The 25,630-nt window shown below is 36.2% G+C and overlaps 1 protein-coding gene across 12 annotated transcripts in view; it reads right to left on the bottom strand.

The window, feature by feature from the left end:
- Positions 1-533: 533 nt before the first annotated feature.
- The window catches only part of MGAT4C (MGAT4 family member C), a 412,384-nt gene continuing 387,287 nt past the window's right edge, over positions 534-25,630 (bottom strand). For 10 of the 12 annotated variants that reach the window (XM_080588179.1, XM_080588176.1, XM_080588172.1 and 7 more), the window contains 3 exons: positions 8,409-8,564; positions 3,134-3,281; positions 534-1,697 (listed from right to left, as the gene is read on the bottom strand). In XM_080588179.1, the coding sequence (XP_080444305.1) occupies positions 541-1,697; positions 3,134-3,281; positions 8,409-8,537 (1,434 nt within the window). In that variant the 5' untranslated portion in view covers positions 8,538-8,564 and the 3' untranslated portion in view covers positions 534-540. Of the gene's footprint in view, positions 1,698-3,133; positions 3,282-8,408; positions 8,565-14,915; positions 15,409-21,034; positions 21,363-25,630 lie in introns of those variants that run through there. The other 2 variants (XM_080588171.1, XM_080588170.1) reach the window with 2 other exon arrangements.

Below are 25,630 nucleotides of genomic sequence, written 5' to 3'. Positions count from 1 at the left end.
AAAAGAAGTTGCAATGATTAGCCACACTATTTTCTTACAGTGCTCAGAATGAAACTGCCAATATCAGGACAGACTTCCTTGTCACAAGTGCTTTTAAAAGAAACACATCACCAACTATTGTACAAATGCATACTACCATAACTTTTTAAATTTATATGTGCATAAGGTGGAAGCCAATTCTTTTCACAATATACTGGTCATGGCATTAAAAATTATGGTAATTATAGAATGTTTTGTTTTGTTCTGTTTAGTCCAGCATGTCTCTCTAAAAGAGAAATGATAATAAAAAGATGTTCAAGATCTCAAGAGAGGTTTTAGATCTTTCTGTTTCCTATAAAATTCAAAACTTTCAATAAATACGTCTTTGCATATTGCCTGGCCAAACTAGTAAAAAATAAATTTCTTTGCTTGCTTTATTATTTCCCCAGATTTACTGTTTCTCTAGTAAAGAGATGGAAGTAAGTCAGTGTTTCTGGGAAATGGTACCATTTGGGACCCAGCTGATTGTATTCACTCTGTACCTTCTCAGGTGACTTCTTTTTATTGATTTGATGTTTGAGAAGTCCAAATGCTAATGCTCCTAATGATTAGCCACTCTTTTTGACTTTTGGTAACAAGTATTCTCATGCAGTTAATATTGAACAGAACTTTGTGCTCTACATCTGTCATTTCAAAATTCCCATTTTTGAATTCCCCTAGTCTCAGGTAAGTAGTGCATTGTCTCCCTTTTTTACTCCCTACTATCTTTTCTCCTACTTCCAGGGCCCCATGATGCAAAATGTCATTTTGCCGGTCTTCAGTTCCAGTGACAACTTTAATCTTAGTGATTTTAATGGGCTTTTCAAATACAATCCCGTAGAAGTCCCCAGTAGAAGGAGCTTTGCCCCAGAAGTACTCATCAATGCTGCTGTAAGCCTTACTTGCCTCATAGTTCTCAAATACATTCATGTTGGTGTGCAAGTTTGCAGGTGGGTTGTCAGGGATATCAAATGATTCCTCTTCAAAATCATCATCTTTCAGCTTGTTTTCAGCTCCTTTGTAAGATGAGTAGTATCCCATGTGCTGGAACAGTGATGGTTTGAAACGTATCACTTCCTTTTGAGCTAACAGACCACGAAAGTGGATCAGTAGCCAATCACAAGGCATTTCTTGGTAAAACATCAACAAAAAATGGGCCAGGCGTGGAAGGTCATGGGAATGGTAAAGTTTTCCAATATACCCCAGTTTGGAGAATTCCAAAGTCACCCAGTAGGATCCTTCTCGTGAAGTAATTACTTTCTTAACAGTGGTCAAAAAGTTCTTTGAGCAGCGAACGTCATCTTCTAGCATCACATAATAATCAGACAAGTTAGCACAAAAGTTTAGCAGGAAAGCATAATCAACATTTTGTTTGGATCGAAACTTCACACGGTCTTCTGGGTCATTGTAATTTCTCTTGAGTCCATCCAGAACTGGATAATACTCCTCAGGGACATGAATAACTATTAGTCTACCTGCAATTATGTGATGTGCAAATTTCTGTGAAATATCCTGGACCATTCCTTCACACCAGGCAGAATCAAAATCTGCAAGCTGCACTACCACTGCAATTTCTTTAAGTTCCTCATAACTTGACTGCTCAAATATGGACTTGATGGTCTCAAGCAAGTAGTTTCCTTTTTTCCTTTTCACAGAGGATAGCCCAATTGTAAGATACCCTGTACAAAAGAAAAATCAGGCAAAAATTGAGTATCTGACATTGGAAACTATCTAGCCACAAAATTATCCTCCAGGGCTGTGCTTATATCAAGTAAATCTTTTGAATGGTAAAGTCTGAGAGTTTGTTGTGTAAACTTGCTGCAGGAAACAAAGGATATTTATTCATTTTTTGTGAAAGAAGAATCTTATTGCAAGCAAATAGACATATGTAGACTATTGCATCAAACATTCATTTACTTGTTAATTGCAAGAAATGGTGTGAAATGGACAAAAGCCAAAGCAATGTGCACATATATGCCTGGGAGAGAAAAAAAACACTTAGACAATATTAAGGATATAAAATATGTTAAAAGAAAGGGGATTATGACTTACTATTCACACAATATTTTCAAAACAAGGCACTATGAAATACAGCACAAAAACATGAGCTAAAGATTAATTGCCAAACATTTAGCATTTTAAGCACTCTACAAGACTAGCTCCACTTAGGCATAACTTTACAGTTTTATGAATGTTGAATGGATATTTCCTCTCTGCATTTTCATTTTTAACTGAATTTGACCATTTTTTCCTTACTAATATTTCTTCTTCTAACCGTCTTTCATTGAGCTATTTATAGGGAACTCCCTCTTGAAAGATGTAATTTAGATATCATTTTAGAGTAGAAGAGAACTTACTACTCCATATCTGTGTTTCTATAAGTAATTTTTAATGTTGTTATGCTTTTCTGGAGAGAGCTGCATCTTAATTATAAGCAAATAATTTTCATCTCTGCTGCTTTGGAGTCACTACCATTGTATTTCTTTTTTTCCAGCAGTCCAAATTAGTTCTTTCAGATATCTGTTAATATATCTCCAGTTTGATGTAAAATATGTTAAGAATTAATAATTGAAATGGCATAATTTAGTTGAACCCACCTCAAGTTTCTTAAAATAATGTGGTTTGTAAAAGACTGCTCAGATAAAGTAATGCAGAGTTTCCCTTGAGGCTTAAGTCTGCTCAAAATTCAGTACATTGTGCAGTGAAGTACTGCACAGAACCCTCAGAACCCAAGAAGCTGCCTACATAACCTGAAATTTTTCAAATCTAATTCAAACAAACTTTACCTTATAGCTTTCTATGAAGATCAACAAATCACAGATGATTTTATTTTACTTTCTGTGCTTGGACTTCTAAGCATTGTTTATATTGGTGGAATGATTATTTAAAAATCAGTCAGTCAAATCAAGGTGAAGATACTGTAGGGCATTCACTGCTAGGAGTGAATTAGCTTTTGTCCAGGAACTGTCAGTGACAGATAACTGTCCTACCACACTCTCTGGGATCTTCAACATTTATCTCAGCCCTTCTTTCCTTGAAATACCACAGAAACTACATGGATTTCACCCATTTTTAAATTACCTCATTTCATAACATTCAGGTTGCAGTTACTTACTTTTTCTTGGCAAAGGCGTGCCAGCTAGGTAGCGATAGGAAATGTTTATAGCTCCTGAGAAATTAGACAAATCTTTAAAAGTGTGAACATAGCGCTCTGGGTTGAGCTGATGCGTGGCTGTTTCTCTGATTAATTGCTTGTCCCCTTCCTATTAGTGAGAAAACAAAAAGAATAAGAGAGGAAGAGAGACAGAGAGAAACACATTTGTGAATGCCAGCCAGAGAGGCAACATGGACAGGCAGGTTTCCAAGAATAACATTTTTCAGTGTCAGCTTTTGTAAAAGCATATAGGTGTTACCTTGTTGTTTTTTTTTTTTTTTTTTTTAACCCCATTACTGAATAACATACATTTTTGGTTACAGGAAATAACCCTTCAGACTATGATAAAAGGAAAAGAAGAAAAAATATTTGGACAAAACTCTGTAAATCTTTTTTTTCTTTCTTTCTTTCCTTCCTTCTTTCTTTCTTTCTTTCTTTCTTTCTTTCTTTCTTTCTTTCTTTCTTTCTTTCTTTCTTTCTTTCTTTCTTTCTTTCTTTCTTTCTTTCTTTCTTTCTTTCTTTCTTTCTTTCTTTCTTTCTTTCTTTCTTTCTTTCTTTCTTTCTTTTTCTGGAAGCATTGAGGACAGAAAATTATTACAAAAAAAATAATAAAATGATGGGGTATTTGAGACAGGGATAAGAGAATATCAGTCAGCCTCAGAAATAATTTTTTTGATGTTGAAGTGGAGATTTTTTAAAAAATGTTTTCAGTGATTAAAAACAATAACAACAACAAAAGACAGAACAATCAGGTCATTTTGTCACCTTTCTGAGTAGCTCCAGCTCACACCTGTGATAAGCAGAAATGCATGTGATCATCCAAACAGACAAAGTTTTTGTTGGATCCGGTGAGCATGGTTTGAAAAAAAAATGCAAATTTCTCACCCCCTCTCTCTACCTTCTATTCTTGTCTTTTTTCTTTTCCTTTTTTTTTTTTTTTTTCTTCTTCTTCTTCTAAGAGGCTCCCTGAGCCTAACTGAAGTTGCACAAGGGAAGGAGAGGCTTCATCAGCATTGCCTCATCAATAAGATAAGTTAGGTCTCAGTGAAAATCTTTCCCTCAGTCCTTAAGATAACATATCTAACAGGCTGCACTGTCATGAGACGGAATTTAAAGGTAGGAATGCTTATTTGTTGCTTGCATTGTTTGATTCTAGTCTGATGACAGACCAGTGAAGAAATGAGTATGTTAATACACTAAAAAACTTCCTGATCTGTCGTTAACTGAGAACATTGTGCAGAAATAGTTCTGTTGCTAACAAGAGCAACCACAGAAACAATAAGCAGCATTCATATGTGATGGTATAAATATTCAAAATGTGTCAAGATGTATTTTACGGCACAAAGAAAGATTTCTGTAAACCGATACTAGGTTCACTTTAAGTTCATTATTACTCTTTTATTGAACTAGTAAATAATCCACTTCCAAGCTCAATAATGGTCTTTGGCTGACATCCAGGGGTATCTACCTGCACTGTTACACTCTTGATCTGCAATGTCTCTCTGGTAATTTCATTCTAGTGCTGCTATGCTACTTTGCATTTGTTCATAAGATATGAGGGGAAGGTTTATGTTGACCAAATCCAGATTAAAATTTAAGTCATTGGACTAAAACCAAGACTTCGTAAGATTTTCATGACAGCTCATCAAATTAAAACACACACACAGACACACACACACAGACACACACACACAAAACAATTGTGCTAGCCCAAAAGCTTATTATTTTTTTAAACAGTCCTTAAGGTCAAAATATCATGTGTTATTGGTTCCAGAATGGAACACTAAAATACATATGTTTTGATTGTAACAAGCAAAATACTTAAACTGGCCAAAAAATTTTTTTTCTTCTTGAAAAAATGCCTGTTGTGTGTAACACTGTTGTTGTTGTTGTCGTTTTCATTCATTATTTGAATGGAATGCAAAACAGAAACATGGCTCTTTCCATAAATTTAAAATCTGGTTCTTCTCCCTCTGACTACTTTGCAGAAGTTACTGAAGATGAAAACTGATCATCTCTCCTTAGCTGTCTTCTTTGTTTCTGTGACAATTCTGGTTTTCCTCTCTTAATTAACCTTTAATTTATCTTCTGATGTTTGCAGGATCTTGGGAGATTCCTGTGGATGTCAGGGTGCTCCAAAGTGCTCTATTGTTTATAGACATAATCTGTTCCACTAAAGGTACTATGTCATCTACAATACAACTATTATTTTCATAGTGCCAATAAAATAATAATAATAATGATAATAATGATAATAATCATAGAATCATAGAATATCCCGAGTTGGAAGGGACCCCTAAGGATCATCAAGTCCAAGTCCTGGCACTGCACAGGTCTGCCCAAAAGTTTAGACCATGTGACTAAGTGCACAGTCCAATCGCTTCTTAAATTCAGACAGGCTTGGTGCAGCGACTACTTCACTGGGGAGCCTGTTCCAGTGTGCGACCACCCTCTCGGTGAAGAACCTCTTCCTGATGTCCAGCCTAAACTTCCCGTGCCTCAGCTTGACACCGTTCCTACGGGTCCTGTCACTGGCGATTACAAAGAATAGGTCACCTGCCTCTCCACTCCCCCTCGCGAGGAAGTTGTAGGCTGCAATGAGGTCCCCCCTCAGCCTCCTCTTCTCCAGGCTGAACAGGCCAAATAATGATGATAATGATAATGATAATGATAATGATAATGATAATGATAATGATAATAATAATAATAGTAGTAGTAGTAGTATTCACAGAATAGTTAGTCAGGCATGCTTCTCTTGAAGTTCACTTACAACACAGAGTATATATAAAAAATAACTGGAAATCACAGAGAAATTGCCATCTGTGTTATATTAATTCAGCATGTCTTCTAAATGTTTGGTTAGGTATGGTACACACACTCCAGTAGAAGCATCTTAAATTGCCGTGCTGACATATATGCATCAGCACACCATACCATCTACCAAACCAACTTTAAAAAATTCCCCTAGTGGGTCCTTACTTTCCATTTCCACAGCAAACTATCTGCAGGGACTCAGGGAATCCTGCAGAGATTCTTCAGACATGTGAGAATCTTAAACTGAAATGGGAAGGTTCTACTCTCCCTTCTTAAGATTTGCAACAATGCCTCTCAATTTTTCACTGTAACTTCCTGAAGGTCCACCCATTACATCTTGCATCTGGAGAAAGAGGTACCAGCCTCACATGTCCTTGCACGGCCTTCTGTCTAAGACTGGGAAGAGTAACTGGACCATTACACCAGTTCCTTTTACACCTGTCCTCTCAGTTATCTTCAGCACATATTACATCAGAAAACCAGCTATAGTTAGAAAGCCAGAAGGTCTTCAGGGATCTGAGGATCTTTCTCATTTCATGATGGGAACTGGTTAGCCTGCTGTCCTTGAAAGCTATCCCCAAGTGTGTCTCTCCTTACCACCGACACATTAACTACTTATTTTTTTACCTCAGCAGAGAAAGCACACCAGACAAGTTAACAGACCTGTCAGACATGGTCATAAGAGTTGAAAATAAAATTAAATAAATAAGCTAAAATGTCGAGAACCTAACACATTTGAAAAATGCTTGATGAACCATAAATGTATCACGAGATCTGGGAGAACTGTCAAGAGACTTGGCTGAAAGCTACATGAATGCAAGCGTGCCAGAACAGTGATGAGAGAAGCAATGAAAGAGCAAATTTCTAAAAATGGGGGGAAAAGAGCAAATTAAGAATAAGACCTGGAGCCATCTGAGGAGCTGGCAAATAGGATAGGAAGAGGTTTCAAAAACAAACCAAGAGGAACACCATTAGTGGTGAGAATAAAAGCACTTTCAGAAACATCTGGGGGACTTGGAAATGATTAATGAAACAAGAAGAAGCAACAGGGAAAATACTACCGGGGGAAAAACGTGATAAGCCAGGTCAAATTTGATCACAACCAGAAAATTATGAATAAATAAAACAATGAAAGACCTTAGTGCACGTACTGTTAGAGAAAACAATATATCTGTAATAGAGAAACATGCTGGAAGCATGGGTTATCTTTTCAACAGGTCAAAAAGCACTAGTATAGCCTTAATCATATTTGCAATATTAACAACATTGCAATAAATAAACTTATGAGTAAACTGTTTTTAATTAAAATCACTAGCAAGATATATACATAGTTCTGATAAATTCAAGTATTTTATTATTTACATATTACACATTTTTGATATTATTACATTGCTTTTCAAACCCAAGTGAGAATGTATTTCACCTTCTAGAATATTGGAAAGCTCATACTGCCCCAATTAGATGAATCAGACAAAGAAGTGTGGCCCACAAAATCAGAAAAAAATACTCAGTAGCTCAATTCAAGATCAAGAAAGAGGATTGTCTAATCACATCACAATGTTACATATTTAATTTAGTCATTTTATTATTTGCAAGCTACAGTTAATAAGTTGCAATATCATTTTACTGGGCCAAATCCAACCTATGATGAACTGAACATTCAAACCATAATCAGAGTTTACTTGGCATTCATCAGTGAGACATCCATAGGATACATATAAATTGCAGGGTTATGTTACATTGTCGGTAGCCTACTTTTTAAAATTCCTAACTCAGATCTTTTGATAAATCTCTGTTACTATCGTAAACCTACACAAGTTGTCATTTATATCTAATTGTTCACATTGTAGCGCTGAACCTACTGACTCAAATCTGGGGAACAGAATGTGAGAAAAACACAGAATAAAAGCACTACGAAGAAATAGTTTTTACTAGGACCTTAAAGGAATGTGGAATTACTGTAAATTCTCTTCTATACTTATATTCCTATAAACATGTTTAATATAGTATTGACAGGTGAGATTTACAGTATGAACTGAAAAAGGAGCTCCTAGCTTACAAAAATATTCAAAGTGTAGACAATTTCTACAGTAAAACTGATGGAAAATAATAAGTATGGGAAATACAAGGTATATTCTGTCTCAGATGAAGATATCTAATAGAGAATGTCTTCTGCAGTCATTATCTCCCATACTTACAACAAACAACTGTATATTTTACTTCTGTAAAAAGGACTGTTCAGATCTTACTGACATCGCCTAAGTGCAGTATGAAGTTGAGTTCATCAGGAAATATGTTGACAATACTTTACTGCTAATGGTACACTAACTGTGGGAAACTGCAGGAATTATGAACTTTACTGATCCACTAGGAATATGTTTTTTCCATTTGTTCCAGGATTTCTTCCATCTAAGAAACTTACCAAAACATAACCATCTTCAATGTACAAGTTCATGAACAGCAAGCAAATGACAAGGACTCCTAAGAATGACACTGCTGATCGTTTCCGCAAGCATCTCATTTTATCAAAATATTTCAAGTTGTGCCTCATGTGAAGAAAAGTATACAGTAGTGTCACCTATGAAAGAAAACCACAGTGTTACAAGAACTATTTCATCTATATTTTAGGTATGATAAAAAAAATATATTGAAGATCTTCAAACATGCACAGAATATTCTCTTTAAATTGGAATTCATTCCATGTAATCATGGTCATCTTCAAGCTTCAAGCTTAATATATAACCCAACCTATAACATTTTTTTTTTGTCAATAAAGGAAAATATCACATTTCATCCTACCCATTTTAGGCTGGCAAGAGAAATGATTTGTACATTTTTTCCCTGTGCACCTGCCCTTCCTTTCAAAGACAGCCCAGGCCAATAGGCCAGGAGGAAGTTATAACATGACTCAATTCCCCTGCCAATAGGAAAGGTCTGAATATGAGAACTGCCAGATATAAATGAGGTATCTTTTCTGCAGTATGGAAACAGTACCAGGACTGTGCAACATCCCTCAACCTCGGACATCTGCACCAGTATGAAAAGGCTCTCTGAAGCTGTCATTTTCTCTGCTGAATGTAAGAGAAAGATGGATGTCTAGCTTAGTCTGGACACATCTAAGCATTGGAATGCCCTTGTGGCCCAGTTAGATGAATCAGACAAAGAAAGGTGGCACAGAGGATCAGAAAGCTCATTAGTTCAGTTCAAGATCAAGAAACAGCACTGTTTAATCATATCACAATGTTACAAATTTATGTCAGTCATTTTACTACTTAAACAAGAATAATGCTATTTTTGGCTAACAAATCACAAGCATTAACCTGTGTTAATGCATTTGACTACGTCTTTGAACTACATGTGTTTGATAAATGTCTGACCACAAACTGAGAAAAAAAATGGACTCCAGACTGGTCTGCATATTATAAACTCATCAATTATGTCTTCACTGTTTTTCAATGTAAAAGTATGATGGCTATTGTCCATAACAATGTCTAATTTTTTATCATATTTAATATATTGAAGGTATATACAAAGAGAGTGTAAAGGTCTACAAACTATGTGAAGTAGTAAATAGCACTGCATATGAGGTGTTTAAACCCTATATTTAAACACCTTCATTTTTTAAAGCACGGAATAACTAACCTGATAAAATATACCCAACTATGATTTGTCATGTCGTGTTGAGAAATTTTGGACCAATAACAAAAAACCTTCCAAATGCAAAATTCAATCTATATTTGCTTTGCCAGACTAATTAAATCTATCTAAGAGTACAAAATATAAGTCCAGTAGACTCCAGAGAACAGAAAGGTAAATACATCAAGAATGAGTAATATAAAAATGTGACTACTAGGTTTTGTGCATATAGACGAACTGCAGTGAATGGACACTGGTTGTACAAAGCCTTCTTTTAAAATCACTGTGCTGAGAATAAGAACAACTTATATGTTGCACAAAGAAAAAAAAAAAAAAGAATAACAATATATATTTAATTAATTGGTCAGACCTGTGCCTATTTTTTTGATGAAGGGAAAGTTTGAAGCAGACTGAACATACTTAAGCTGATTAAGTCTAATGTAGCTACTTTTTTAGGTTACAGTAACCCTTTACTCTTCCTTAATGTCTAATAAAAATGAATATCAGGAAGGAGCTATCAGGGTCATGAATCTCCAGACTTGTTCCCTCTCCAGTGACAGAACAGTGGTTAGTGGGGGGTCTGTGGATTCAGCAGACTGTCAGAGGACATGATAACAGTTGTTGTGGAAATGTTGTGGAAAGATTGCCCCTGTTTTAGAGCAGACCATGAAACATACATACATACACACACATATATATATGTATATGTATATATTTCTCCCAGTAAAAAGATGGCTTTCCAAAACAATGCACTCTTTTAAAAACTTATCAGAGTATCCCTGGAAAGATGAAATACTGGCAACTCTCAGAGAATGGTGTAAGCTAGCTTGACTACTGAAAATTCAAGTAGTGCTTGGAGTGCGTACAACCTCTTGCTGCTTCAGGGGTAGCAGAGATGCACTACAGTTGCTCACACTGAAGTTTTCCTTTGGAATACTTGGGAATAAGCAAGTGTCTTTTCACTCACAAGATGACTGTGCCATATTTGCTGATTGGGCTTGTGGTATCACACAGTTCCCTTGCCTTTGCTCTGAGCAACCAGACTGAAGTCCCTAAGTGTGAGGAAGGTGTTTATAACTACGTTTTGTGGATATATTTTGTTTCTTTTTGCACAAGCAGTTTTCATTAGATCATTACTTTGTTGGATTAGGAACAGAACTTGAGGGAATTATTCAGGTGAAACTGGAGGAATGCAGGACTATTATTACCAATGCTGATATGCAGAAAGAGAAGAGTTTAGTATGGCCACCATTTAAAAGAAAACACTTGCATTTCTTGTGTTGGTTTCACATGAAGTCATTACAACGTTCTTGTTTTACAGATAGAACCCTTGAAACTGTTGAAAGAAAAATACAGTTCCAATGCTGTTTAATTGTTCATAAAACTTACTTACTGGTTTATACCAACCAAAGGAACCAGAAAGAAGGACACCTCGGCGATGAGGCATCTGTCACTGTCAGCAGATCATGAAAGAGACATGGATGCAATCACTAACACCAGATGGCAGTGCGGACGCACTCTTGCCCGACTTCAACGTGCTCCAAAGCCTGTTTCTCTCTGCCAGTCTGAACGTGCTATTTGGCATATTTATAATGTGAGCCTTTAGCTAAAAAAGGTGCGCAGACTTGTACATGCAGATTTCCTTACACTTTCCTAGAACTGCATCTTCTTGCTGTTCTATTTCCAATTTTGTATTGTGGAATACTACACAAGTGACATTTGCAAGAATAAAAAGGTAAATTTTCCCTTTGGTGTAGGTAATGTCAGTCATCTTTAGACAAATAGTCTCAGAACTTTCCACAGTGAGACCCCTGATGTTCTTTAAGACCATTTGAACAGAATATTCATAATTACTCAAAACTAAGACTAATATCGAAAAAAAATACCGCATCATCATTCAGTTCTGAAGTCACAGCTTTGCTCACAGATTTTATGCTTTCATTGTTCATGCACAAGTAGATATTAGAATGTTATAACGGTAATTTGTTTCATAAAGCTGGCATTAAGAAGTTAAAATGTAATTATTAACATACATGCATGAATTCTTACTCTTTTCCTTTCTGAATGAGATTAGTTTTCTTCATTTTCTTCAGACCCCAAATCTCTAGTATTTGTTTGTACTCATGCATATTTGCACAGTTTTTCATAATAATATGAAACTTTTATTCTTTTGACTTTCAAAAATGATACAGCAATGAAAACACAGTGAACTAAAATATGCAATCACATGCCTTTGCAGCATAAAGAAGGTGTTCTTTATAGGACCTGCAAAGGTGTGAAAGCTCGGTAAAGACCAAGCCTGATTTTCACATAGTAATGTGATGTTTCCTTTGCAGAATTTGCAACACTCAACAGAATTTTATGAAATGTTTTTTTTTCAGAAGCAAATCCCTAGTGACTTTCTAGTAATAGTGCTCTTAATAAACAAATCCTTGAAACAAACAATAAAAAATGAAATTTAAATGTAAAGTTGTTAAAAGTTTTAAACAGCTTTCATTTGTGATGTCTAGATAGCTTTTTCAAATAACAAAATTTGTGCCAAAGCAAGATTTTCTTCCCTGTTTTCCCCCTTTTCAGAGGATTTTTATTTTGCCAACCCTGCAGTAACTTCTCTGTACTACATACATGCAAGCTCACTGTGATGAACCATTTCATATTCAATTCATTTTAATTTTTCATCACTTTCTGACAATACTTGGGATTTGTGCTTTGTCCCACTTTCAGAGATTATTGTTCATTTTCCTGATCTATTTGCTTTTCTAACAGGTATATAACAAAAGGCCCTGTGATGTTCTTTTACCCTTAAATATGCTAATCTGGGTTAATGACCTAGACTTATCCTACCAATACAGTGAATCTACTTGCATCTACAGATGTAAAGAGATGCCACAACAAGATCATATTTATATTATATTCTAGTCTGCCTGAGTGCTGTGCTCCAGCAGCTCAAGAAAAGTTGCTTATTTACTGAGGAACTGATGGATGTCAGAAGTGACAACTGCATAATTTTTATGTTATATTTCCAAATCAGAAATGAAGCTTTGCCTTTGAATGCAGAGTCTGTATTCTAGGGCATACGGTAAGAAGATCCATTATTACATTTATTATATAAACAAAATCCAGAGATAACACACACACACAAAACAAAAACAAAAGCAACATAAAAAACATGACTGGATTATTAAATCCTTTGTGAAATTTATTGCAATCCCTGATTTGACTAAGATGCTCAGAAGCTTTTTCACTCCTCAGCCTTAGAACATATCATTCCACTGTTGCATAACTAAAATGCTTTACTTGCACTTCTTAATGCTTGTCCAATTTGTTTTTCAGCTTTTCTTTTTGGGAAGCTGCACATGATGCCTCAAGGGTTGCATTCAATCCTCTTTAAAAAACAGCAAAGGAAGCACAGGAAAAAAAAAAAAAGAATTTTTGTACATGGCTATTACAAAAATCTGCATGTGTCACAGTCTTCTTAAGCAAGATGAAAAACAAACAAACTAACAAACAAAAACATAAGTTACCATATACATTTGAGCTACTGTTGGTAGTCAACTAGAAAATTATAATGGATAGGCTATTCCATTGGGCTCAGATAGACTCCCATCAGGTCTGTCACAGTGAAAGCCTCAAAGTATGTATAAAATATTTCAGGCTGACAGGCAGGATGTTAGCTGTCACTGGCAGCAGAGAAGTAAAAACTAGTATGAGGGAAAGGAAGGTTTAATTCAGAATGAGGCTAACAAATACAGAGGCTAGATCTTGGATTTTAAGTTGGCAATAAGTATATTTTTCAGATAGTTTACCATTGTTTGTTTAGCTCCACGTGCTCAAAATAAATGGCTTAGAGTTTGTCATGTCTTCTGAAACTTGTATTCTAGATACAGAAAGCAAAAAAAAAAAAAGAGGTATATGAGTGGTAGACTACCCAAAATTGACACTGATAGGATAGGCAAATGAAATGGGTTCTGGAAAAAAAAAAAATAGAAATAAGAAAAAATGTGAAAGGTATATTGCTCCTTGATCCACAAAAAGTGACAGATTATTTCAAACAGTGGAATAGTTTATAGATATACGCAGAACCTGACAATTTGGGAACAAAGGTTGAGAGTTTGGGAGGGAGTAGATGCTTCAGCCAAGGCAAGGTACAAAAATACATTAAAAAAGTAAAGTGTGAATTTAATATGGAAATTGGAGGATGAAGTGTCTTCAGCTTTAAAATAACATAAAATGGAACTACAGAACTTTGGCTGCAGTGCTCTGTGCAAAATGTAAAGTGTATCCTCTGGCATGGAGGAATCAAGTTGAACCAAAGTGAAGAGATGACTAAGAAATAGGAAGATGTATTGACTTAGATGGTAAAGCACTATCTAATCCATCACTGGGTGGGTGGCAGCATATACCACTGGATATATTTTATCAAACATAGTGTAGTGTAAAAAATGGGTTTTAGAAAAATAATGTAGATGACGAGTTAATGGGAACTCTCTGGAAAGAGCCTAGAAGGTTATAAAAATATCAAAGAAATCTGAGCCCTCAAGTTCTGCTGTGAGAGACGAAGCAAAGGGAAAAGAAGAACAGGATGGGCATGAAGAGAACACACTCATATCCAGAGAGAGTAACCTTAGAAGCAGTTGGAGATTCAGGAGTGGGGGTTTAGGATGCATCAGAAATAAAGGTAGAAATGCCTTAGAATTGAAAATAGCATTGGACTCTGTTCAGATGAAAAAATTTACAGAAAGATAAAGCTAAAAAGTGAGTTAAATAAGTATTCAATAGATTCTGTCCATTGACTCATCAACAAAGAAAAGGAAGACATGGATACAAGCTCTGATAGATTCAACAGCAAGCTGAAACTTTTATGGACAACTACCACATATAATATTTGTATAGTGTGTGAGTACAGGGAATATCACATACAATGCATACAGAGAGGCAAACCCAATTTCTTGAATCTGTTAGGAACTAAGCTGAATATATTAGTGAGACATACTGGTCTGAATACACTTCTGCAGGTCTCAGTACCTTCACTGAAAGCACAGGCTATATTAGCTAATGAGACTTATTCTGTAAGCTAAATTTTAACTCAGGGTCCCACAGTCTCTTACCTGAGGTTTACATTAAGAGTTAGTCTTAGGCCATAACCAAGTATCCTGGACATCACCATTGTAATGGAATTGCACAAAGAATTAGATAAACTTTTGAATAAGACAAATTTTTGCTGGTGAAAAGAAAAGCAACATAAGTTTTGACCGAAACCAATTAGGATTTATCAGAAAAGTTTCATTCTTACCCTGGCTGAACCTGATCATGGTTTTCTCTACAGCACATCATGTAGCCTCATTTCACAGAAAGGTAGCTGGCATCTTTATTCATTTGTAGTCTTGATGTGGAGAGAAGAAAGAGCCTCCTTGCAGGCAGTATATGATCAATTTAGAGCAATCATTTGATGAAACACAAAAAGTGATGCTCGCCACTAAGTAGTGATAATCCCCCATGCTCTTCTTGTTTCACAGTTTCTGTGGCTAGTTACAATGCAGTAACATTACCAGAGTTGCAGAACTCTGAGAGGTATTATGCAATGAGGAACAAGGAATATCTTTCGTGAGAAGTATGCACTTCTGAGGATACATCTTGTGTAGCATCTTATGGACCTATGTCAGGTATTAAAAGCTATTTTAACATGGCATCCTTACACATTATTTCATAGAACTTATTATATAGAACATAATAATGTGCATTTGGAATATCCTGCCAAGATCTAAAAGCAATGATTTTTTATTGTGTGAGTTCCAATCTTTTATTTATGTATGTATGTATTTATTTATTTATTTAACAAATGGCAATGCTGGGAACTTTACTCTCTAGTTAGACCAGGTTTAAGTATTTCAGAATAGGAAAAAAATCCACTTTGAAATGTGACTAGCTGTTATAGAGCAACTTCCAATCTCATGAAATTCTGCCAAATAATTTATCATTTTCACAAAAGCATGTATCTGTGAAGTTCATGGCACCCCTGGGAAATAATGTAAAATAGATTAGGAGATTAAATGTGAGAAAATTGGTTTGCACTGGCTGTATTACTAATCTTTTTCTCAGATAAGTGTTTCATTAAGACTTTCCACTGAGCACTCAGACAGCAGCTTCCTGATCAATAAACTAACTAATTCATTCTATAAAGAAGGCTTAGAAAACTATGTATGGGTTTAAGGGCCAACAATTTGCTTCTTCTTTAAAATAAAAAGCACCCAGGAAAAAAAAAATCAGAATAAAACAAAACAAAACAAAAACACTAAACCTTGGTGAATAAGCTTCTACAGAATGAAAAGAATTCTTTATTAAAAGCTACATTTTGTTCCTGTTTTAAAGATATTTTATGTGTTGAACTTCATATATTGTCACAATAAAAAATAACGCAGTTATTTTTTCTGCTTTCTTTTCAGTAGAAATTTTCTGCTTTCTTTTCAGTAGAAGCAATCCAGTGGGGGCAAGATACACCCAAAATTTGTCATCTTCAGTTCTGATTCTGTATCCAGATTTACCAGCAGAAACTCCACTGATATCTTGGAAGCTACTTGGGGATTTTCAGACTATGAGCCCTTCTGGCATTTGTTTATTTTTTGACAAGAAAACATTAAAATTATTTGCTATTTATGGGCTAGTCTAGCTGTGATTATTCATTAATTGATGTTAGTTGTGTAACTAAGAGAGACAATTTTAGAAGTACAGTAAAATCTGCAACATATTATCTCGCACTGAAATGCAATTAGGTCATGCAAGCTAAGCAGGAGATGTGGGAGAGGTTTCATTACTGCTTCTTCATTCCAAGTCAGTTCTGCCTACTGTCAATTAGAGTCCATGCAAATAGATGCTTCATAGAAAGGAAGCCTTTGGTTGCCCAGAAAACACACCATGTACACTGGCAGCTTTCCACTACCATGATGGCAATTTTAAGTTTACTCATCAGATTTCCAGCAGGCTTCAGAAAAGTGTCTCTAGGCAGAAATGAGAAGAGTCCTGGGATGCATAGCTACACAAAGGACTAAGAAGCATTTCAGATCCATGAAGGCATGGTTTCTCTGTGAGCACATGCATCATATTTGCTTACCCTCTGTCTTTGTGATCTGTCAAATAAAACTAGCTCCATTTGTGTAGGGGACATTTCTCCAAAGCCTAAATAATTCTGTGTGCATCTCTCTGTGGTAACCTCTGATATCCAAAGAACAGTTGGAACTTCATTTCATTAATCTGATGTGCCATCATTCAAAAAAATAGTAGTGAAGCAGAAGGGATTGCGTCCTCTGCCTTGTAGCAGATTCTTTTCTAATTTCTTCAGGAGATGCTTATTTCATTTTTCTCCCAGCTTCAATCTATCTGTTTACTAATATTGTATTAAGTTGTATCTGTTAAGTTATGCCAGAGATAAATTTTGTAACATAAGAAAAACTTTGTTTTCCAAGGCTTCATTGACAGAGATTTTTTTTTATTTTTTATTTTTTATTTTTTTTAAAGAAGCCCAAAACCAAAACATCAATAAAATTGCCTGTCAGGTGTGGAGGATAGACTTCTTATCCCTAGCATATGACAAACATGATAGACTCATATAGTTGTAAAATGATCTAGGTTGGAAAAGAACTTCAAGATCAAGTCCAACCATTAACCTGACCTACAGAGTCCCATCACCAAACCATGCCCCTTGGTGCCATGATGATGATCAATAAAGGCTTAAATGACCTTTTCCGCTATTCTGTGTATCACTTACTATATATAAACTCAAACCATAGCAGTAAAAGACTGACTGCTACCAAACTTTCTAATGGCAAAAAATCATAAAAAATTGCATTGTGATTTTTTTTTTCTCCTGCACCCAATTAATAGTTAAATAAATAGAGTTTGATAGTAGGGAATGAGTAAACCTTTAAAGGGGCCTTTGATGATTTTGTATTGAGTATTTTAAATTTAAACTTCCAAACTGTTTTTTCTCTAAAGAGTCTATATTGCTTCAGATTAGTGACAGGAAGCTTTCATTTTTTGTGTCTCTTAAATTACAAGAATATCACAGAGACGTGCTTAATAATTAAAACAGTTATTTCAGTGTGAGTGAATGTGCTATTGAGAGCAATTCAGAGCACTCTGATGAATTCAATACACAGACAGAAAGGAGTTCTCTTAAATGTTGTCAAGAATAAGTTTAATAAGTATGAATGTCCACTTTCATAATCTGCTTTTCTCATTTTTGTAATACCAGTAACTGGAGTGTATTTATGAGAGGAAATTGAATTTTAGAGTTTAGGGAAAAATAAGTACAGTAAAAGAATTTTTGACTAATAAATAAATAAATAACATGTCTTTGCAACTAAAGTTCAAAAATACTGATTGTTAATTTAAAGTTTTAGTTGGTCCTACATACTATAATACAAACAGTGAAGTGTTTTTACTAAGAAACAAAATATCCATAATACATTAGATAAAATAAAAAGGCGAATAATAGACGTAAAACCTCTATGACATTAAAAAAATGTTTGATTTTATATTCTGCAATTCGTATCCATTCCTAGATTAGCCCTCTTACATGTGCAATAGCTCTCTTATTTTTAAATATGTGTTTTATGGTGAGGCTTATATGATTGTACACATGCCACTTTGCTCAGACTGGTTCCTTTAGAGTGCCTGCCTTATACTGTTACTCTAAACCACCTTTTGTAGAAGCCTCTCTCTGCCACTGCAATAGACAGCTCAGGGAGACTAACAGTCCAACGAAGCAGTGACATGAAACACTATTGTAAATGCTTTTAAAATCTCCAGTACTCTATGTTTCCTAACCAGTTATGAAGAAAATAGTTTTAGTGGCCTTTAATAACAAGAGAAAGGCAATCCAGGAAATACTAGGCTTCCAGGAAACACTACAACAGAGGAGCACATATATTTGTGAACTGATGCATGAAGGCCTAGCTCCTGAGGTGACATATTCAGTCCATTCTTCCATTTGGACTTTTGGGATACGTCTGTTGAATATATGTTCCATTACTTGTGAGCTCATTGGAGTTGTTTTTTGTTGTCTTCTTAGAATGACATTCTTTTGACCAAACACAGACAACTATGATGGCAATGTCTGAGCTAGTCACACTTAGGATTCTTTTATAGCCAGTGCAGAACAATGTGTTTGTATGTTGTGATTCATCTCATTCTAAAGTCAGGGTCTAAAATATATCAGATGAATTGTGCCCTAAAAATTCCCGTTTCTCTTCACTGGCTACAAAACCAGTGTGAGATATCTGGATACAGGTATGAAAAGGGTGCAATTCCACCCACATTTTTCCTTTGTTTCTTTTGTTTCATTTACGGGGATAGCACATATACAATAACTCACTGGCTCAAACTACAAAGCAAGGACCTACAGCATGGACCCATACCTTTCCTGAGCATAGAATTATTCTAATTCTGACAATATCTTAAGATCAAATCAAAGGTCTTCTCCATCTATGACACTGTGGCTGGCACTTCTTGGTTGTAGTAGACTCCTGTAAGTTATCTTCCTTATAAAAAAATGACTTTGGTTGTCTATCCTGAGACAATTCCTTTTATGCATCATGCAAGCCAGTTCTCTGACTCCAGGTATCACTCTCTCAGGCATTAGCCAGAACATCGTTTTGCTGGTGCTACAGTTTCTGCGCAATGGATTCATCACAGTACAACACACAGAAGATGTACTATTACCTGCATGTCCCAGAGTAAGATCTTAATGTCTTTACTACATGATATTTGAAAGCAGAGATACCCATTAAAGAGCTTAACAGCCACAGTGGGCTCATGCCTTCAGGTTGTGTTAATGGGGGAAGTAATCTATGGGCTGTCTGTATCTTTGACTCACCCACAGTACATGGCAAGATCAGAAAGTCAGTTCATTTGATGCATTCAGATGAAGTATATAATTTTATATGGAATAAATTCTCTATACAGTAGGACAATAAGGCAGGGAGCTGCTTCATTTCAATGCAGTGAGTGAAATGAGATTCTGCTTTTACCAGGTAGTGTGGGTAAGCCAAGACACAGACAGACTCTTCAGTCTAAAGGTAGGATATCTATTGTGCACATCATTCATCTTGGTTCTCTTAACTTCTCAAAGTAATGTGATACCTTTTATGTAGACCTTGGTATTCACCAAAGAGCTACTTATATTGGAGAGCTGGCAATTTTGACCACATTCTTGAATACCATTCAGCTTCTTTTTCCAGAAGACTCAAGGCATCATGCTAGGTTGTATGTTCATGTACTGTCATCTGAATGGTGATGTGTTTTGGCTCAAAAAACATTTTTTTTTTTCAGGTGTTGGGGGTGGGGGGGGTGGCAAGGTTGTAACAGATAATTCACTAACTTCCACAAATGAGAGAGAGAGAAAAAGAGCAAGAGCACATTTCAGCTTTTACATAGCTAAAACTAAGTGACATGAATCTTACCTAACTTCGGTATTTGGCAGCCACAAAAAGTAATGACAAAGTAGAAAAATAAGGAACTAATACTGTTTCTTGGCTGTCTGGATCTACAAAATTCTAAGACAAATTGAAGAAAATATATTACTGAATAAAGTGAATTCAGAAATTATTAATTTCCTTATTTGTACACCTGATTTGCAATTTAGATATAAGAATATACTAGCTCTCTAGAATTCTCTAGAATTCACTAGCTCTCTAGAAACACTTTTCTACTTCCTTTGTTATTATCTCTTCAAAGTGGTATCTATTTAAAAGAATTTGATGGGCAAAGATCAAACCCCAAATGTAGAATATATCTGAAATATTTTTTATTGCTGTTGATTTCTTGAGTGAATCTCTAGAACAATAAAGAGATTGAACTAAGCATTTTCTGCAGAAGCAGCAGCTGAAGCCACTGATATATATGAGCTTTTACAGAAATCTTTTTTTAGCTTTTTTTTTATTATTATTATTTTTTAAAAAAGTATATCTACAGAGGAAATTGAGGTCCTTGTAAAATCATTTTCTAGTAGATCTGAGCTCTTTACTGCAAACCATATACATCAAAGGAGGAACTTTCATCTGTAGTATTCCTGAGACACAGGAAATCCAGGAATGAAGAAACAAACTGCATTGTCTACCATATCCAACAATAATAGGATAGCATTCTAATTTGACTGTACTGATGAGGTTCAGTTGAGTATTTACCTTCATAGAATCATAGAATGGCTTCTCTGAGCATTATCATGAAGTTTCTCTGAGAAATATCATGAAACGACATTCAAAGGAATTAAATAAGCATAATACTCCCCTCCCCAGCCCCCTCCACCCTCCCGGATAGTGTACACAGCAGTGACTAAAAATATCAAAAGGATCAAACATTCTTTGCATTCTTTGGGTTTGAACACTGATTTCAATGTCTTTAAAATCAAGTACTTACCTTTTTTTATTTTTATTTTTCCAAATTAGAGCTTATATAAGTAGATCATAGTCAAAAAGAAGCCAATAGGAAAAGATTTACAGTACGACACGGGATGAATTCCATGCTTCTAATGTTAGAAGAAAAGAAAAAAAAAAAGGTAGCCTTTTGCATAATTTAGCTTCATAAGACTTGTAAAAAAAGCTTCTTCACATATGTGATAAATTCATTGCAAGTTATTATTGTGCTTAATCAAAAGTAGTTTCTTTTCTACTTTCTGGAAATTTTCATTTTTTAAAAGACATAAATGGCAATCAAAAATTATTAGAGTCCTTCAAGAACTTCTCTCATCCGCTAATGTTAGAAGAATAACGATGTATATGTTCTTCCATATTTTTAAATATTTTGAACAGAGAAAATTATTTTTAAAGGAGTAAGAACAACCATAATTTCTATTATATATATATATCATACACATGAAGATATCACATTCATAATACAGTGTTTTCTCTTTATTGTTGCTTTGTAGTTTGTTTATTTTATACTTGTGGGCTTCAGAACACAAGGGTAAAAAGAACAAGTGAGGAACATCCATGATAACACAGTCTATTGTGTACCTTACTGCTACCGGTCAATTGCTGTACAGAAAGTATTTTCTGAATGTCAGATAAGATCAGGTATTTGAAATCAGATTCCTTCCCCAAAAGTTCTGTTCTGTGCAAAGTAGAAAGGAAAATGACACTTTAAACCCACAACTCAATCCACTCCAAACACACACAATAAGAACATGCCTCTTCAAGCTCAACCTTAAATGTAATGGAAAAGATAAAGCTTAGATAATTACAGTGTTTGTGTAGGTGTATACTGACTTTGCAGATATGCTACAGGATGCAACAGCATTTCAGAGAGGGTTGAACACTTTCAGAATTTCAAATTAACTATGCTTGTAACAATTTCAAAATATAAGGGATTAATTACACGTTACTGAGAAATTCTATTTCCATAGTTTTAGAACCCAAATTATGATATATTAGACGTTTTTCACTTCAGGGAACAATCCAATAGATTCATCTCATTTTAAGAGTGAGATTAATTCAACGTTACTATTATTCTTTGGCATTAAGTCCAGTTGGAGTCAAATCACTATTGGTGTACTCCAGGAATCAATACTGCGATCATTACTGTTTTAAAATCATAGAATCATATAATTATTCACTTTGTGAAAGACCTCTAAGACCATCTAGTCCAACCTTTAACCTAGTATTAAAGTCCAACACTAAAGCATGCTACTAAGTTCTTCATCTACATGTTTCTTGAAGACCTCCAGGGATGGTGACCCTACCACTTCCCTGGGCAGCCCGTTCCAGTGCCACACAAACATTTCAGTAAAGAAATTTTTCCTAATATCCAACCTAAATCTCTCCTGGTGCAACTTGAGGCATTTTCCCCTCATCTTATCACATGGTACTTGGGAGAAGGGCCAGATCCCCACCTCAGTATAGCCTCCTTTAAGGCAATGGTAGAGTGTGATAAGGTCTCTACTGAGCCCCCTTTTCTCTAGGCTAAACTACCCAGTTCAGCTGCTCCTTGTAAGACTTGTAAACATCTGTTTACAAGCAAGACTGTAAACTGTCAACAAGTGAAACCATGCAGACTGTTGAACATGAGATTCTTCAACATCTTAATTAATGACCTTGGTGCTGGAACACAGTGCAGTTTGAGCAAGTTCACAAATGATACAAAACTGTGAGGAGTGACACTAGATGGTGGTACTAGCATTCAGAGGGTCCTGGACAGGCTGGAGAAAAAAGCAGAGAGGAACTTCAGGAAATGCAACAGGGGCAAATGAATAATCTCATGCACCAGTAGAGGTTTAGGGTCTGAGTAGCTGGAAAACTGCTTTGCCAAGAAGGACCTGGGGGTCCTGGTGGACAAGAAATTGTCCATAGGCAAGCAACGTGCCCTCACAGCAAAAAGGCAAATAGCATCATTGGCTGCATTAGGAAGACCATTTTCATCAGGTAGAAAGATCCTTCTACCTTCTACTCTGTACTGATGAGGACACTTTTGGAGCAGTTCTGGGCTACCCAGTAACAAAGCAAAGCAAAACAAAACAATAAATAAATAAAATATGGACTTATTGAAGCAAATCCAACACTTTGCCATGAAGCTGATTAGTGGACTGGAGCATCTTTCATGCAAGAAGCTGAGAAAGCTGGGACTGTTCAGCCTGGAGAAGAGAAGGCTAATGGTGACATAAGTGTGTGACAGGAGGAAAAGAAGAAGAGGGAACCAGACACTTTTCAGGATCAGGTTGCCTGAATGTCTAAAGGGTTATTTATTTATTTATTTATTTTTAATAATTTAGTTATTGAACCAGAAGTTTGTGCAAAAATTTAGTTTGGCAGCTTTTTTTACACTAATGTACACTGACCTGTATTTACACTAATGTTATCTATTCACTTTCTCTATGGTCCTAAGAATTCCAACTCAGCAGAATGTTGATAATCAATGTTCTTTCTCCTGTGTTGCTATAGGACCAAAGATAAATGCAAATAATTAATGTTGGTTTAAAAGAAATTGTCCAAAGATTCTCCTAATGTAGTTCTAGATGCTACACTTATCATTCTCATCTGCAAGACACAAGAGCTGCTAGTATTTCAAATTGCTGGTAAATTCTTCTGATGAGTGTCTTTAGATCCTAAAGGAGAAAAAGTCTTAGAAAGAATATGCCAAGGACCTCAGCACACTTTCTACAATGGAAATGTGAGCTGTGTTCTGATGAAATCTAATTTTTTTGCACATTAATTGTAAAATGACTCTAATTCTGTATCATCCTCTGTAGATCTGCCACTAAAGAAAGGAAAGATTAAGTCAACATAGCCAGTTTATCTCTGTTTTCCCTGTAAAGGTGTAAGTGTGTTCAGGCAGGTAAAAGTGTGGAATTAAGAAGGTTTTTAGCACTTCTATTACTACTGTCCAATGCAACTTGCTTCTTTATCAGAGGGCAGAGTTTAGATCATACCCTGCATTTGAACTAAGACTGAATACTATGCCAATTTAAATTTGCCACTTTCTCTTCTAGGACATGGGGTCTTCTCTCTATATAGAATAATAACTTTTTAGAATTCATGTCACTTGACTTTAATTGTCTTATCTAACTAAACTATCTGATTTATACTTCCTTTACACTCAAGTGTATTCTGACTAGCAATTCCCAACGGTGACTCATTTCAACTGCATTGATAGCAAGGGAATGAATGCTTCTTTTAAGTGCCTTTCTCTTTATTTACTGACTGTAGAAATAACCTAGGTAACTAGCTTAGCCTTGATCCCTACCTCTTACGTGGTTAAAAATAGCTGGAATAAACACAAGACTACTGCCGCTGCTACCACCCAATAGTCTATTAGTAGACAGTACAATCAATTGTATTTCCTAAAATGTTCTTAAAACTTTTCCAACACCAAAAGCCTATCAGTTGTAATCTGAAAATCAAATTGATGCAATATTTATCTCTAAAAATACCAAAGGAAAAAATGAGATACATAGTAGTGTTTCTTTCAGAGCTTTGCATGTAATCTTTCTACTCATACTTATTTCCAAAGGCTAACTTGCTCCCTCCTGAATTTAGTGAAATATAAGGGAATTGCTACCAGTTAATCTTTAGCTAAAACTGATAAAAAATGGAAAATTCATGAGATTAGTGAAAATCTTCAATTCCCCATTGACTTTGGCCCAGATATCCTCACACATCTGTGGTGGTTTTACTCGGGTGGGCGGCTGAGCTCCACTACAACCGCTCTCTCACTCCCCCTCCTGAAAGAGGAACGGGGAGAAAATACGATGAAAAGGGCTCAAGGGTTGAGATAAGGATGAGGAGATCGCACAGTAATTATTGTGATGGGCAAAACAGACTCAGCATAGGGAGACAGTAAGATTTATTGCTTATTACTAACAAGCTAGAGAAATGAGAAACAAAGGAAAGAAACCAAAAGCACCTTCCCCCCCAACCACCCTCTTCCACCTCCTCCCCCCAAGTGATGCAGGGGAACCGGGGAATGGGGGTTATGGTCAGTCCATAGCACTTCTTGTCTGCCGCTCCTTCTTGGTCACTCTTGTCCCCTGTGCTGTGAGGTCCCTCCCACGGGATGCAGTCCTTGGTGAACTGATCCGGCGTGGGCTGCCCACAGGCAGCAGCTCCTCAAGAACTGCTCCAGATATGGGTCCGTTCCACGGGGTCCATCCCTCAGGGGCGAACTGCTCCAACCTGGATCCCCCACGGGCAGCAGCTCCTGCCAGGTCACCTGCTCCTGCATGGTCTCCTCTCCATGGGCTACAGGTCTGGCCCGGAATCTGCTCCAGCAGGGGTCTTCCACAGGCCGCAGTCTCCATCGGTGCAGGTCCACCTGCTCCACTGTGGTCTCCTCCACAGGCTGCAGCGTGGAATCCTGCTCCACCGTGGTACTCCATGGGCTGCAGGGGGACAGCCTGCTTCACCATGGTCCTCACCACGGGCCGCAGGGGACTTCTGCTCTGGTGCCTGGAGCACCTCTCCCCCTCCTTCTTCACTGACCTTGGCGCCTGCAAGGCTGTTCCTCACACCTCTCACTCTCCCA

This window comes from Anser brachyrhynchus (genome assembly GCF_964034855.1).
Source record: "Anser brachyrhynchus genome assembly, chromosome: 1".
Taxonomy (NCBI): Eukaryota; Metazoa; Chordata; class Aves; order Anseriformes; family Anatidae; genus Anser; species Anser brachyrhynchus.
The sequence above is the reverse complement of the archived record's forward strand: the minus strand, read 5'-3'. Positions and strand labels throughout refer to the sequence as shown.